This window comes from Scatophagus argus, chromosome 18 (assembly GCF_020382885.2).
Source record: "Scatophagus argus isolate fScaArg1 chromosome 18, fScaArg1.pri, whole genome shotgun sequence".
Lineage (NCBI taxonomy): Eukaryota > Metazoa > Chordata > Actinopteri > Scatophagidae > Scatophagus > Scatophagus argus.
In genome coordinates, this window is record NC_058510.1 from 4,765,820 (window position 1) to 4,779,744 (window position 13,925).

The 13,925-nt window shown below is 41.1% G+C and overlaps 1 protein-coding gene across 7 annotated transcripts in view; it reads right to left on the reverse strand.

Moving 5' to 3' along the window:
• Nucleotides 1–13,602, reverse strand: part of neto1l (neuropilin (NRP) and tolloid (TLL)-like 1, like) — a 69,555-nt gene extending 55,953 nt beyond the window's left edge. For 5 of the 7 annotated variants that reach the window (XR_006841381.1, XM_046370664.1, XM_046370661.1 and 2 more), the window contains exons 1-5: nt 13,383–13,597; nt 12,850–12,998; nt 1,358–2,196; nt 576–632; nt 338–472 (exon numbers count right to left, since the gene is read on the reverse strand). Coding sequence is in view for 6 of the 7 variants with exons in the window: in XM_046370664.1 (XP_046226620.1) it covers nt 338–472; nt 576–632; nt 1,358–1,385 (220 nt within the window). In the remaining variant the exon portion in view is untranslated. Of the gene's footprint in view, nt 1–337; nt 473–575; nt 633–1,357; nt 2,197–12,849; nt 12,999–13,382 lie in introns of all 7 variants that reach the window. The other 2 variants (XM_046370663.1, XM_046370665.1) reach the window with 2 other exon arrangements.
• Between the last annotated feature and the right edge of the window lie 323 nt (nt 13,603–13,925).

The window sequence follows — 13,925 nt, forward strand, 5'->3', positions numbered from 1 at the left end:
TCAACCTGTTTCATTATCAGCACGCCCACATGTTCAATACACACCTCCAATCACCACTGTTATAGGCAGTTCAGCACTAAAACAGCTAAAGCTGCTTTAGCTTCTCCATTCACTTGATGATTTTTAGACCTCGAGTTGGTATCACCTCCCAGTGTGAAAAATACCATCCTGAAGCAGCCACTCACTGTCTAACAAACCAATACAGCTCATCATTCCCTAAGGAGGTGCTGTGAATTCCTCCCCCCGGGACAACCCTGTGAACGCTTTAGCTTTAGAGAATAAATTGTTGGATCACCTTGTTCCTTTTACTGCTGCCGTGCTCAAGGAGAATATTTACCTTCAAGGATGTAAACACACTCTGTGTCTGGGGGGTATTTGTTAGGGTAATTGGGAGACGTGAAGAGCCCTCCTTCTGGTTCCTTCACCCACGTTCCACATTGACCTGCAGGCTTCACTCCAGAGTTGTTTTTCACTACAAAAAAAAAAAAGGGAGGGAGAGACACAGAGGAGATTAAAGCTTAGAAGGAGAGGATGTTTAGGGAGTGAAGACATGCTGCTGTGGTGATGCAGATTACCTGCTGTATCTTTCCTTGTTGCCCCAGACAACCCAAGTATGAGAAGACTTGCAACAACTGTGAAAACAGAGAGATAAATACATTTTTTTTTTGACGGCAGAGAGTGATATACACATTATTGCTTTTCTGATATTTTCTCTGTTTTGTGCACAGCTTGATTTCAGCCGAGGGAGGGTTGAGTCAGCAAGGAATAAAAATGTCAGGTTTTGGGTTTCATGTACAGTACGGGCGTTACGCAAACCTGTGCTGACTGTAACCTTAAAGGATGCCTAAACAGCACACACAGCTAATCATAACAACAAGCAAATCTTTGTAAATTATCAGTAACGGCGATTTAGATATTCTGTGATGTAAAAAATGGAATCTTTTGACCTCCAGGCATGAACTTTAACTGTGTCATATCCTATTTGCTGGCAATCAGCAGTAACAAAACTCTGTTTTAAAAATGGCCACAAAAAAACATAAACAGACGACCAAAACCTTACTATCAGGAGCCACCGTGAGTATGTATTCCGCAAAATAAAATAATAATAAAAGGAAAAACAAAATAAACCTACTCGAACTGTGTGACCTTCAGCTGTGAGTTCACAGGTTGTAGGATGCTGTGAGTCTGTGCATCACCTCATGATGATTTGTTTCATCACATTCTGCTTCTGGTTTTAGATGTATCTGTTGCTCTGTTATGTGGTGCCGATTAAAGGATTACTACACTCCTTTCTGGTTTGGGTAAAAGCGAGCAATAAGAGCTTTGAGCAAGTGTGCCTCAGCTGGTGATGTCTTACCGTGATGGAAGCTGTGCCCATGTACCATGTCTATTCCTTTCACAAACGGCTTCAGACTCAACTAATTCCATTTAGATTTAGGAAGAAGAGGGGGGGAAAAGATTGAGATGAGAGTTTTCACACCTGGAAAACGCTCATACCAGACATCCTTTCGGTGTGGGGGGAGAAAAACAAATTTACTTCCTTAAAAAAATGTTGAGTGGGGAAAAAAAAAATCCTTGCAGATGTGACACACCACAACTAATCACCAGTTTCATATAAAACCAAAAACAGCTCCAAACACTCGCCAAATTTCCATCCAAGCGTTTCTAATACCCTTTGGTGCTTTTGATGCACTGAAAGGATTAATAGTCCCGTCATCAGCCCTTCTCTAATCGCTCCACCTTTGCAATCTTCGTTTGGAAAATATCATGGACAGCCTTGTCTTGTCCTTTTCCGTCCCTTTATCAGGAGAGGGGATCCTTCACGAGCATGTAAAACCATGCAACACTCATCTCTGCAGCGTTTTCTTTACTCTCTTTGGGCGCGTAAAATCCTCTGGAAAACACCGGACGGCCAAAAAAATTAAGTAGATTTTCGTTTGGGTTTCATTTGTCGCTTCTCAACAACGACAACAAAAAGATCTGTTAGTGTTTTTCTGAGTGCATCCTTCTGTCTTGGCTTCTATCAACTGGAGAGTCACCGCAGCCAGCAGGAGTTAATGTATGATCTCCCTCCTCCTTCCGTTCATTCAGCACTACAGCCGTCCAATGCGCCACGATCCTCACGTACTTTTGACGCACGCGTTCAAAACTTCTGTAGGACACCACTTCATCCTCACACACGCACGCAAACAGGCACTAGAGGGGGAGAAAGTAGAAAAGGAAGCGCTAATGTGTGTTTGCGCACGAGAGAGTGCGTATGTGCGCGCGTGTGTTTGAACAATGAGCACGCGCCGAAGATTTCATTTCAGCTCGCCGCGATGTGCCGCGCAGCGAAAAATGGAAAGGTAAGCAGAAAAGGCAATGAGATAGGAAATGGAATAAACAAGCAATAACGCACACAGGTCTGAGAGCGACTGCTATCAGCCTGATCTAACACGGAAAACCTGCGGAACGAAACTGAAATGCAGTCTTGTTCTGTTTAAACCAGAGGCATCAAAGCGTGGCTCTCATACTGCTTCTGCCCATCCACAATCACTGGCAAACCTCTTGGTCTTACTGTTGCCACAGTCCCTCTTTTCGTATTTAGAATGTGTCCTAAAATATAGTAAAAGCCCTACAGAATAAGGAACGACTGCCACCAAGGCCGTAACCGGATTGTGAACAAGTGGGGCTTGGGGGTCCAAATCTGCTGCTGAGTTCTTTGCAGTGATTCTTATTTAAATCCTTTTGTTTATATACATTTTAAGGATGATCATTGCTGACACAAAATGCACTTGGACATGTGGACACTGTGGACATGGGATGTAAATACGTGGTGACGCTGGCTGCAAAATGGAGGAAGAGAGACAAAATAGCGAGGGGGCGGAGAAAAGAGGAAAGGGGTCAGATAAAACGACAGAATGTGTCCAAAGTTTGGGATCATTTCAAGCCCCGACATATATCATAATCATGGCTTTGACTGCCGGCCACTTCAGGGTTATCTCTCCATGTTACTAATCTCTACAAGAAACAGAGAGATACAGTGAAGTAGATGAAGAAGCTGCATTTTTTTCCTCCCCCAGAAAAGCGACACAGATGCTTTACTTTTGTGTGACTGTCAGGATGTATGTAGAGGGTGTAGCTGCTCCCACACCTGATGACAAAGCTGATCAGAGGGTGCCCAGAGACAAGTCAGGGGCTCAGGCTCCCAAAATAGTCTTGGCACTCAGCAGACAATATCCATCTTCAGATACTGCTGCTGCAGAGGCAATCTTGGACTCCATCCCTCTGTGTGTATGTTAATGTCACTGGTTAGCATTAGGATCAACTTAAAATATACTGTTAATGAACCACCCTGATAGTGGATGCTGCTATGCCCATCACAGACTTGAGTACAATGACTTTGTCTGTTCTCTCTCTCTCTCTTTCCTTGTGTTTTTTCTGGCACATAAACCCTCTTGAGATTTCCAAGATGAAGACTCACTGTTGTCTCTAACGTCCTCCTCTTAATTACATCCTGTCCCAGAGATTGGCCTGTTACTCACGACTCTGAAAGTGTTTAGCTTTATAGCAGGTAGTTCAGACTTTGCGGGTGCCATGCTGACTTTGAGAATACGTGTGGGAGCGGGATATCTCAGAACCCTTTTCAACTAATAGGCTCCTGCTAATCTGTTATTAAAGTGTTTTAATGGACTTGGGATTTAGGACCACCCCCCTCCCCCAGTGCAAGATCTGTAGCCGAGGCGGTTATTTTCACGCGATTGTACAATCAACTCCCAGGATGCTTGAAGCCCACAGTGTAGCTGTGGCACGCTCCGCTTTCTCCCAAATTTCACAAACACAACAAAGAGGTGGCTGAAAAGAATTTAAAATGTCAATTTCGCTGCAAAGGCAAAGCTTATTATAGATCTCAGAGTCTGAGGGGATGTCAATAATATCTGCGCCCACAATACAATGCAGTGCCCAAAGCTTGTTATTGATTAACAGTGGTGCTGTGGTGTCTGACAACTTTATAAGCACAGCACCACACGTTTCTGATGGCTAAACTCTGAGATAAAGCAGCAGAGCTATATGGGAATTATTCAAATGAGGCTTATCTGGCGCACTGTATGCAACAGTAGCCCTGGTGAATTTAACAGCAGCCTCCAGTTTAGCCCTCCCGCATGTATAAACTGTCTGTTTGACTGAATGGCGTCGAGGCAGCGGGAGCATCTCAGAGAAATAATTCATTCAACAGCAGTCTCAAAGTCTGCCATTTTTAATTAAGGAAGTCTATCATTTGGCCGGAGATAACTGTTGTGCTGTGTCGGCCTAACCTAAATTTGTAATTGTAATCAGTTTGGGGAAATAGGACACGCAGGCTGGGACCATTTTACATGCAGTACACACATTACAATACAGTCAGTATAAGACATCGATATGTTACACGTGTACTGATCGGTTTGCTGTTTCATCTTCAATTAAATCTCAATCTCGCTTCTTGTTGTACAGCTCCGTTTTCATTACTGCTGTGTCTCCGGGTGTGGTGGAAGGTAACTAAGTACATTTACTCAAGTACTGTACTTAAGCAGTTCTTAGGTGCTTGCACTTTTCTTGATTTCTTGATTTTCCATTTTGTACTACTTTATACTGCTACTGTACTGCTAATGCCACTACATTCATTTGACAGCTTCGCTTACTTTGAACATTACTTTACAAATATAATCATGATGTAATATTTTAGATTCAAATATAACTTTATTGATCCCTGAGGGGAAATTCACAAGCTACCCATTAGATTATAAATAAATTGGTTTAACCTCGTTCACCAGCGTCAACATTAAAGTGATGAACACATGAATGCATCCAAACAAACTTATACACATTCTGCATGATGAGGACCTTTACTGCTGGTGCTTTAAAGTATATTCTAATGCTAATTCGTAGTTTAGAATGGTGAAAATTTAAATGCAGGACTTTCACCTCTAACAGAGTACTTCTATGCGATAATATTACTACTACTTAAGTGGAAATGCTGGGTACTTCTTCCACCTCTGCACACATGAGCTTCTTTTACAGTAAAACATGCAAACAGTCACAACAAGTTTGTCATCCTGTAGCATAGAAACCAGTAAGTAATTCATGCTTGCATCCAGTTCATTTGGCTCAGACCTGATGAGTAAACTGGGCTTTCACCTTCCACTTAGTGTCATTCTAATGAAACTGCCAGCACTGTTTCTTTTTGTCAGTCTAACAGGGGACGGCGTTAAAGAGGATAAACAATGAAGCTAATGCTTCCTGCCCAGTGGGACTCAAATTAACCTTATTAGTGACGCACTGAGGAGTTTGTTGGCCTAAAAAAATAAGAAATAAAAAAAAAGAAACTAAACCAAAAAAAAACTAAAAAACAAAACACCATTTATTTGTCATTCAAAGCGCCTTGTAGCTCATTAAGGAAGATCCAGTTACAAGAAAGGGTCACACCGACCACGGGCAAATTTTGAGCTGCTCTTTATGCCGCATTAGCTGTCTGGCTCTCTGGTGATAGACTGCCTTTATCCCGGCACTGCACCTGGAGCCAGTGGGAAAATAATTCCATCAGATGATAGCCCATAAACTACCTGTGGCTTTATTTCTGTGGCGGTGCCTTTGTTATTTTGCAATGCCACTTTAAGCCCTGTGCTCACACTCACGCTCTCCATATAAAGCAGCAGACCAATTTATATTATGTAAAATGAGGACAGGTGTGACAAATCAGATCAACACATGGCTACGGTAAACAATATTTGACAACAAAAACCTTCTCAGAGAAGAAAAATATAACGTGCTTGCCAGTTGTGCAATTACCGTGTGTAAGGAAAAGCGTCATATAGTGGAAAGACATGATTATTTTCAATATTTTAATTCTAATTCTAACGGTTTAAAACTGCCAGAGTAGGAAAAAAATATTCATCACTGTTTCCCAAAGTCCAAGATAATTTCATCACATTTTAAAAGTTGGATCCAATTAATTTATTGCACTTCTAATTAAAAATTACTTATGAGCAGCTGATAATTGCTGGCTAGTGTTTTTTCCTATCAGTTAACTTAGATGATTGATTGTTCCAGCCCTACATTGTATAAACTTGTGAAAGTATCATATATGCAAATACCCATAAATAGATGACACGTTCTCTTTATTTCACTCATCTCTTCATCATGTGTTCAGTGTTTGTTTACTGTATGTTCTGTGTAATCAGAGCAGAAACACTGGTGAATAACAGAACATCCTGTGTGTATTTTTTGGGTTGCCAGACATTTTAAACCGTTTTCCTAAAAATGATGTCTGCAAATGTGTGCACAGTCAGAACGAAGCCTTCGACACCTGTGACTACATAAAATGGGCCGTGTTGCTAATGAAGCTAAGATCACATTTTGCAACATAAACTCCAAAAATGTTTAGTGCTAGCATATTTCCTTTTGAGGAATTCAAAGTACCAAATGCTAATTTCACTTTGAACTGCTCCACATTCATCTCTCTCATGTCTCTTCAATGCTGCAACTCATCTGTCAATCACTGTGGTTTTATCCATCCAGCAATTAATCTCAGCCCAAGAGGGGCAGCTGCACTGGCTATGAACCTAAACGTCTGCTGAATTGCTGCGCCTGGTCTGCAGATTTCTGCCTCAGTTATAGTACTGAGAGCAGGGAGCTGCTTTTTTTTGCACTTTTCTGCAGATCTTATGTCTTCATGTTTCCTTTAGATGTCTTTCACTTCTCCCTGGTTGTCCACATGATCAAGCATGAAGGAAACAGTGACTTGCTGCCTCACAGGTGTCCTGGATTCGGGCTGATATACCCACTGCAAGCTGTTCTGTGCATGCAGCCCCAGGCCCCTGGGTTAAACCGACTGTGTAATTCTTCATTTGACCTCATTAGCCACTTGGTAGGGGTGGTGCCATCAACACTGTGGAGTGACACTCTGTGGGCCATAACACCCCCGATGGGAGAGTTGATGCCACAAAACACAGACTTTTAGGGACTGAGGTTGAGGGGGTGAACTCATATAGCTGACACTGACTCAGCCCTCTGTTTATTTACAGCGTCTTAGAAACCATGGTTCAAGACCCACAGATTCAGATTTCAAAACAGCAAAGTAGCTAATATGTTGCTTGCAATGAATTCAATTTGCATTTATTAGAAACTGACTGTTTGCCCAACCCCTAACCTTTTAAGACTGAAAAATGCAAGAGCAAAAGTGTAAAAGAACAAACAAAAAACTACATTTTGTGGGGTTATAATAAAAACATACATTGTTCAGGACTGGAATATTCCCCCAGTGGGAGAAAAGATGCAGTTGTATATCAGAGTATAGTGAAATAAAGATGCCACCTTCCTACTTTTCATTCGGTTTAGGGAGGTTTACACCCCTGAAACTCCAATCAAACTCTTAAGTCATGGTTGCTTATTTTTCAATAGCATCCATTTTTTTAAATGTGGAACACTGAACTCTTACTCTAGAGCTAACCAGCTCTACCCTGCAATACATAGACAAAATGTTTTTCTGTTTATTTCCATCTCTTTTACATGGATTATTGGTTAGTGAGGAACTTGAAATAACTCCTGCTTTTCTGCTGTTATTCTCAAACTTGATGGTCTTCAATTGATATATTCTTTTGAGCCTTATTTCTCCTAAATGGAAGCTTACAGGAAAACGATCAGAATTCCATCGTCTGCAGTCAGTGTGATTTATTTCTGATATGGCAAAGAACATTTTGCTCTGGTCTGTTAGCTTAGCCTCAGTCTTCTAACATTATATCATTGTTGTGTACTCTTCATCCAACTCTCTGAGCTTTCGAGTTTGCATTTGCTAACAGCCACAGCTGATAAAACCTGCTCGATTATTATACATTAAGCTGACATAATCATCTGCTAGAAACAAGGAGTAAGGAGAAAGGAGAAAGCTTGACAGGTTTAGAAACGTTAAGAAGAAGGGAAAGGAGCGAATGGTCAACTGCAAGACTAATCCCAAAAATACAATGAGGTCATTCTCCAACAGAAGAAAAAACAGTATGTGTTTAGAGTAATTTAATTCACACTCCCTCACTCCCTTCTGTGGAGGTGTAAAAACTGTTATTGGTCCTCATCCTGTGTTGAAGAAGCCCCACTGTACCCTGGCAGGGATTGAGATCATTTCCACTGAAATGCCAGGTGGGCTGTGTGTAGTGGTGAAAGATGACCTTTTATATTGGCCCCAATGTTTGAAGAGACAGCTCGGCTGCTGAGATCCTCTCACCCTTAAACAGCCCTCGCTTCGCTTCCACATTGTCAGTTACTTCAGCCTCTGTGCATGGTACATTTCATTCAGCTGAACTGCAGCAACTGATGTTGCTTTTGAAAATGTCACAGTGAAGTACACTCTGGGGAAATAAGTTCGGCTTACATCAGAGATTTGGATGTGAAGAATAAAAGTTGGATAAAACCAGAAATCAAAAATAAAAATCCAAGAGGTTCACTTCTTTCAGCACTAACCTGTAACACATAAACTACGTTCTGCCATTTTCGTTGAGAAATGTCTCATCTTCCTCTCAAACCCTGCTGGGGGAGAAGCTGTGTGTGATTTGAAAAAGTCCAAACCTACTCATTGATATGTTAAATCAAGTTGTTGATGTGTGACACATTCAGTTTTCTGGGGCACAGGGCAGCAGTTAATGTCTACAATAGAAGAAGAAGAAGAAATTATTTTGCGTAAGTAAAAGAGGGAAAATTTTATAGAAACTTTGTTTAATCTCACTAAGTTCGACGTGGTAAAGAATATCCAAACCCATACAGTGGAAGCTCCTGACTTAAAAAGCCATTCAGATTTAATTACTGTGGATGTTACGTTAATCGTTACATTTACGTTTGGGTTAGTGCTGTAATGATAGTGAATGCATAGTGTAAACAGCTGACAGTTTGGTGAATATCACAGTGAATGTTTCCACTGAGCTGAAAACCCCATGTCTTCAAACGCATTTATTTCAAACAAAATGCAAAAGGACACGGTGGCATATGGATCCATGAGTGAATCATAGGCCTGCCCAAATGCTGCAATATGGCAGTTAAATAATTCATCAAAAAGGGGGCTCTTGCCATATTTCTCTAATCTCTTACTATGTGCACTTAATGAGAGGCTGGTAAGAATTATTTTTTTGTGATTTCTCATCTGACTTAAATGATTTTCCTTTCATTTTCTGTGACATTAATCGAAAGATTCATATCAAAAGGCCAAATGAACATTTTAATGTCATGCTGGGCGATGGTAAATTGTTCTTACTGTTTAGTTTAAGGCCTCTGTCCAACCAGACTGTTTCATGTGATAGCTGACCTCTACAGCCAAAGAACATGATACAGGAAAAACCAGCTCATATTGTTGTCATTTACAGTGCAAGTAACGCGCCGGGTGCTTACATATTTGTACTGGTCAGTATTCTGTTCTGCAGACTCCTTCTTTAAGATTATCCCAGAAGTATAAAAAGAAAATTAGCATTTTCTTCTCGGATATGGTTGTATGTGGTTTAACAGTGTTAAACACAACAGTGTAGCAGCACATTATCAGTATAATTTGTATGGACAAGGTCTTTTGTCAACTTCATTGCATTCCTGCCATTAGGCCCGTTGGTGTTATCTCATCACTGCAGCTCTTACACAAACGCTGGAGCACTAGACAGCAGAAGAGCGCAGAAAAAATATCGTAGAGGAGGAAAATAAAGGACAGGATATGGGGAGGGGGAGTAGAGGAGAAGAGAGGGGAGAGATGATTAATGATGACTGTTGAGAAGACAGCCAAGGTGGTTAGTGAAATTAACAGAGGCTTAGCCAGCAGCAGACCACAGGGAGTGGAGGGCACTTCACAGGCCCACACCATCTCACATCCAGCTTCTGTTTGCGTGTGTGCAAACGTGTGTTCCAATTTGTGTCTTTACACGCCCTGTTAGAAAAATAAAAATATAGTCATCCTGCTGCAGCATAGGCTGCTCCTGTTGCCCAGTCCGTCTGGCTCATCTGCCAGTGTGAAAGCTTGTGGGCAGCTGGCGTTCAGCTCTAGTTGTTAAACTCAATGAAATCATAAAAGCAAGTGATGTCACCGATGTAAATTTGTCTTAGAGTTTCGAAAGTGAAAAACACACCATGTTTTTTTTTGGTTTTGTTTTTTTTTTTGGACAAATGAAAGAAATGCGAGATTGCGCTGAGTTTCAGAAGAGGCTACGATTTTGGCTTTTGCTGTTAATGTTGGCATTACTACTGCAGGTGGTGAGCCAGTTAGCCCTGCATGCTAACATTCGCAGCTTGCATTAGAACAGACTTTATCCTTTCCTTACACTTTATCCCTTTTATTTCTGGTTTTGGAAAACCTGGCACACTGGATGAGCCGTCTTCTCATTAGCCCATGTGCACAGTCTTGACTTGTGGAGAAATCCAAAGCTTTACATTTAAAGATCACTGTAAAAAGTGTAAACACTGCACCTACCTCAGTGAGATGTCATCTCACCAAAGCTTCAGATCAATAAATTGGAATGGACAAACAATCAATAGGGACAGAAATCTGCTTCAGCTGCCCTCAAGAAAATCAATGATTTTAATTGTGCTGTGGGACACATAATTCTGCCATTTTAATCAATCTTTTCAGCCTTTAACGAAAGCCCACCATAAAAACAACAGAACCTCCTCGGACTACAAGAGGATATTTCTGCGTCAAGAACAGATATGATTTTTGCTCGCAAACAGAAGAAACTAATGTGACATTACAACAAAACGTTTACGCTGTAAAACATCACAACTCATTAACATCTGAGCAACTGAGTGGAAAACATTTTCAATTTTGTTTTTAACATGAGAATCTGGCTGAAAGCCTTCCAATCTGTCTAATCTGTTTCACTCCCCTTCAGGTGCTGACACAAATCTGACCAAAACAGCACTGAGTAAAACACTATATAAGTGAAGAAAAAACACAACTTTGTACAAATGTTCTCCCATCCTCACTGATTATCATATTACTCTAGAATTTCTTCCGCTTTGGATTTTCAGAGTAGAATTCATTGACCCAGTGCCCCAGTGCTGCAAGTAACATCTCGCACTCAGCAAAGCAAGTGTTTACTATTCCAGTCTGATTTGAGAGTTGTTTATTAATTAATTAATTAATGTAAAAGGTTACTTGTTAATTACCGATTTGGGCTGACTGCTGCTGTTTTTCTGTCCTTCACACTGACGGCTCAGTACCCAGGAGACGGCAGCAGTGGCCTTGGTGATCCCTAGTGCTGCCTGTCCAAGACGAACTGCTGTCACTTAAGACTTGCAGTAGTCGAATGCTGATAGATAAGTGAGGCCACAGGGGACCCTTATTATTATTATTATTTGTAGGCATTCAGTCAGAAGTTTCCAATTAAATGCTTCAGCATAGACAAACAACCTGTTTAATGCTTAATTCACTGCCTTCAGTGGCGCATTGCAGGCACAGAGAGGGGACAAGCACATAACGTTGTCAGCTGCCATTCTTGGCCTGGCTGTTCACAGTCTTTGACTCCAGCATTGGCAGCAGATACACCAGGACACAACATGTGGAAATAAACACACAATGAAAGGAGTACACAGCGAGAGGGCGAGAGAGAGAGAGATTGCTGCAGCCCAGTTAGGAGTGTAGTGACAATAGCTTGACAGAAAATCAATTTGCAAGCTTTTTTGTTATTTTACCACAACAAAACGAGGTAAGGTTCAAAATGTTAAGGTCTGCAGCAAAATGAACAAGATAATCATGATTTTCTATCAGCTCCAAAGGGGGGAAAATTAAGGTTTCAATGCAGAATGTTAGATTTTGTTAATTTTTTTTTTTTTTTGGTCCTTTGAATTGAATCAAGCCTACAATATGAGATACTCCCTATTTCCAGACTTTGTTCGGCTTCCAATAAGTTCCATAAATAAAATACGTTAGAGACTGGCAGAACAGGCTGACATATCGTTTTCTGACATCTTAATTGGTGCAGCTTGCTGGGAGTCGTACACAGTGAGTAAACACTGCCCGAGAAGACGGCTTCACAAGGGAATTATAGTCTGGTAAGTAATGGGAATGCAGGAAAGTGTATTTGTCGAAGTCGCAGTTGATTTTATTTGACCTCTCCTCATAACAGCGGTGCTGGACTGAGAGCAGAAATGGGTGATAATTGGTAAAATCCTCCAAACTGGTTTGACAGTTTCATGTGGGAAGAGTGCAGGGACAGGGCAAAACTGCAAACTCTTGGACATAATGCTCAAACTCAGAGAACAGGAGATGACACAGTAAAAACTTTCTGTTGGTGCTCTAATATGGCAACTAAAAGGGGCGAGAGAAGGAAACAGAGTGAGAGGGAAAGCTACTTAGGATATGCCGCCTCTTTTCTTGTGCTTTATGCCTATATATTAGAGTGTAATTTACTTTTAAAGCACAGTACTCTCAAGCCTTTAGCAAAATTCCTGACTTTTAGACTTCCTACATGTCACGCCCTGGCCTCTTTCCACACGCAGGTTAAACTACACACCAAAGGAGATGAGATTTTATTTAGCAGAAGGAGCCTGGGTCCATTTCCGGCTTGAATATGTTTATTCAGTTCTGGAGACTCTTTGGCTGTAATCAGCTTGCATAAATCTCTTTGATGATAGCCACTAGAACATCTGCTGGAGCAATAAAAAAAAAAAAAAAAATCCAGGGAGGCAATAAAATGTCTGGCGGAACATATGCTAATGGAAATGTGAGTTGTTCCGAAAGTTTGTCCCAAAGTAATCACCACAATGTGACTATGTTATTTATAAATTCATATAACGATCATATTGAATGTTGCAAAGCTGATGTTATTTCCGTCTCTGCGGTTTGATGATCACCCCAAAGCGTGAGGAGCCTACCTGGCTGCAGATGATGGAGTCTCAGATTGCTGATCCAGCGTTGTCCTTCACTGGGTCTTTTTTCTCTCCTCCAAGCACCTCGTGTTCCTCTCACTGGCTTCACACAAGTTCACAGAGGGCTGCACGATGGATTTCTGCACACTCTTTACCTGCAAAACCAGGATTGAAAGGTACAACGATTTATCAGAGGAGTGCATGTGTGTCTCCATACTAGTTTGTGTGTATGTGTGCAAGGAAAGTCACAGGAAAGAAATGATCCACTACTCATTACATATTACTCAATGAAGAAGCAATTACATTACATGTCGAGCAAAATTAGTTGAATTACTTTCATTACTTAGCCAGGTGCAATCAATGGTGCATTTAAACAACTCCAAATGGTCCACACATTTGGTTTACCAAGCACTGAGCTGACATTTTGACCATTAACAGCTAGTTTAACATCACCACAGCTAGGCTACAGGTGTCCTGTTTAGCGTGGACGTGGACAGGAAAGGTAAAGTGAACGATGGAAACTTTAATAATAAACTTACAGGACAGAAGAAGGCAAACTAAAGCAGCTGGAAGTCCAAGTAAAGACCAAATCAGAAATAAACCAAATGAGGGAAACACAGAAATCACAAGTGACCCAGCAAACACAGGGAATGCAGGGACAAAGCAGAGCTTATATAGAGGGTATAAATGAGACCAGGCACAGGTGAAAACCATCAGGGCAGGTCAGGCCATCAAAATGGGAGGGAAAACAGACAAAGAGAGGTACGTAAAGCTGAACAAGAGACAAGAGGGGGGAAAAACTACATCAAACCACAAAACTACAAAATAAAACAGGAAATTAACTAAACTGAAGCTTTAAATCTGGACATATACTCCCTCAACTCTGAAGAAAAGCCGCTAATTGCTGAGTGTAGGCTCATCAGTGGTGTAAAGTAAAAAAAAACAAAAAATTAGGAGCAGCAGGAAGCCCTAAACACAACATTGATATTTCACTTTTTAAGCTGATGAGCAAATAGTTGCCTATTTTCACAACCAGCAATTATGGAGCAATGTTAATCTGGAGTCGTGCTTCTGACCAACTG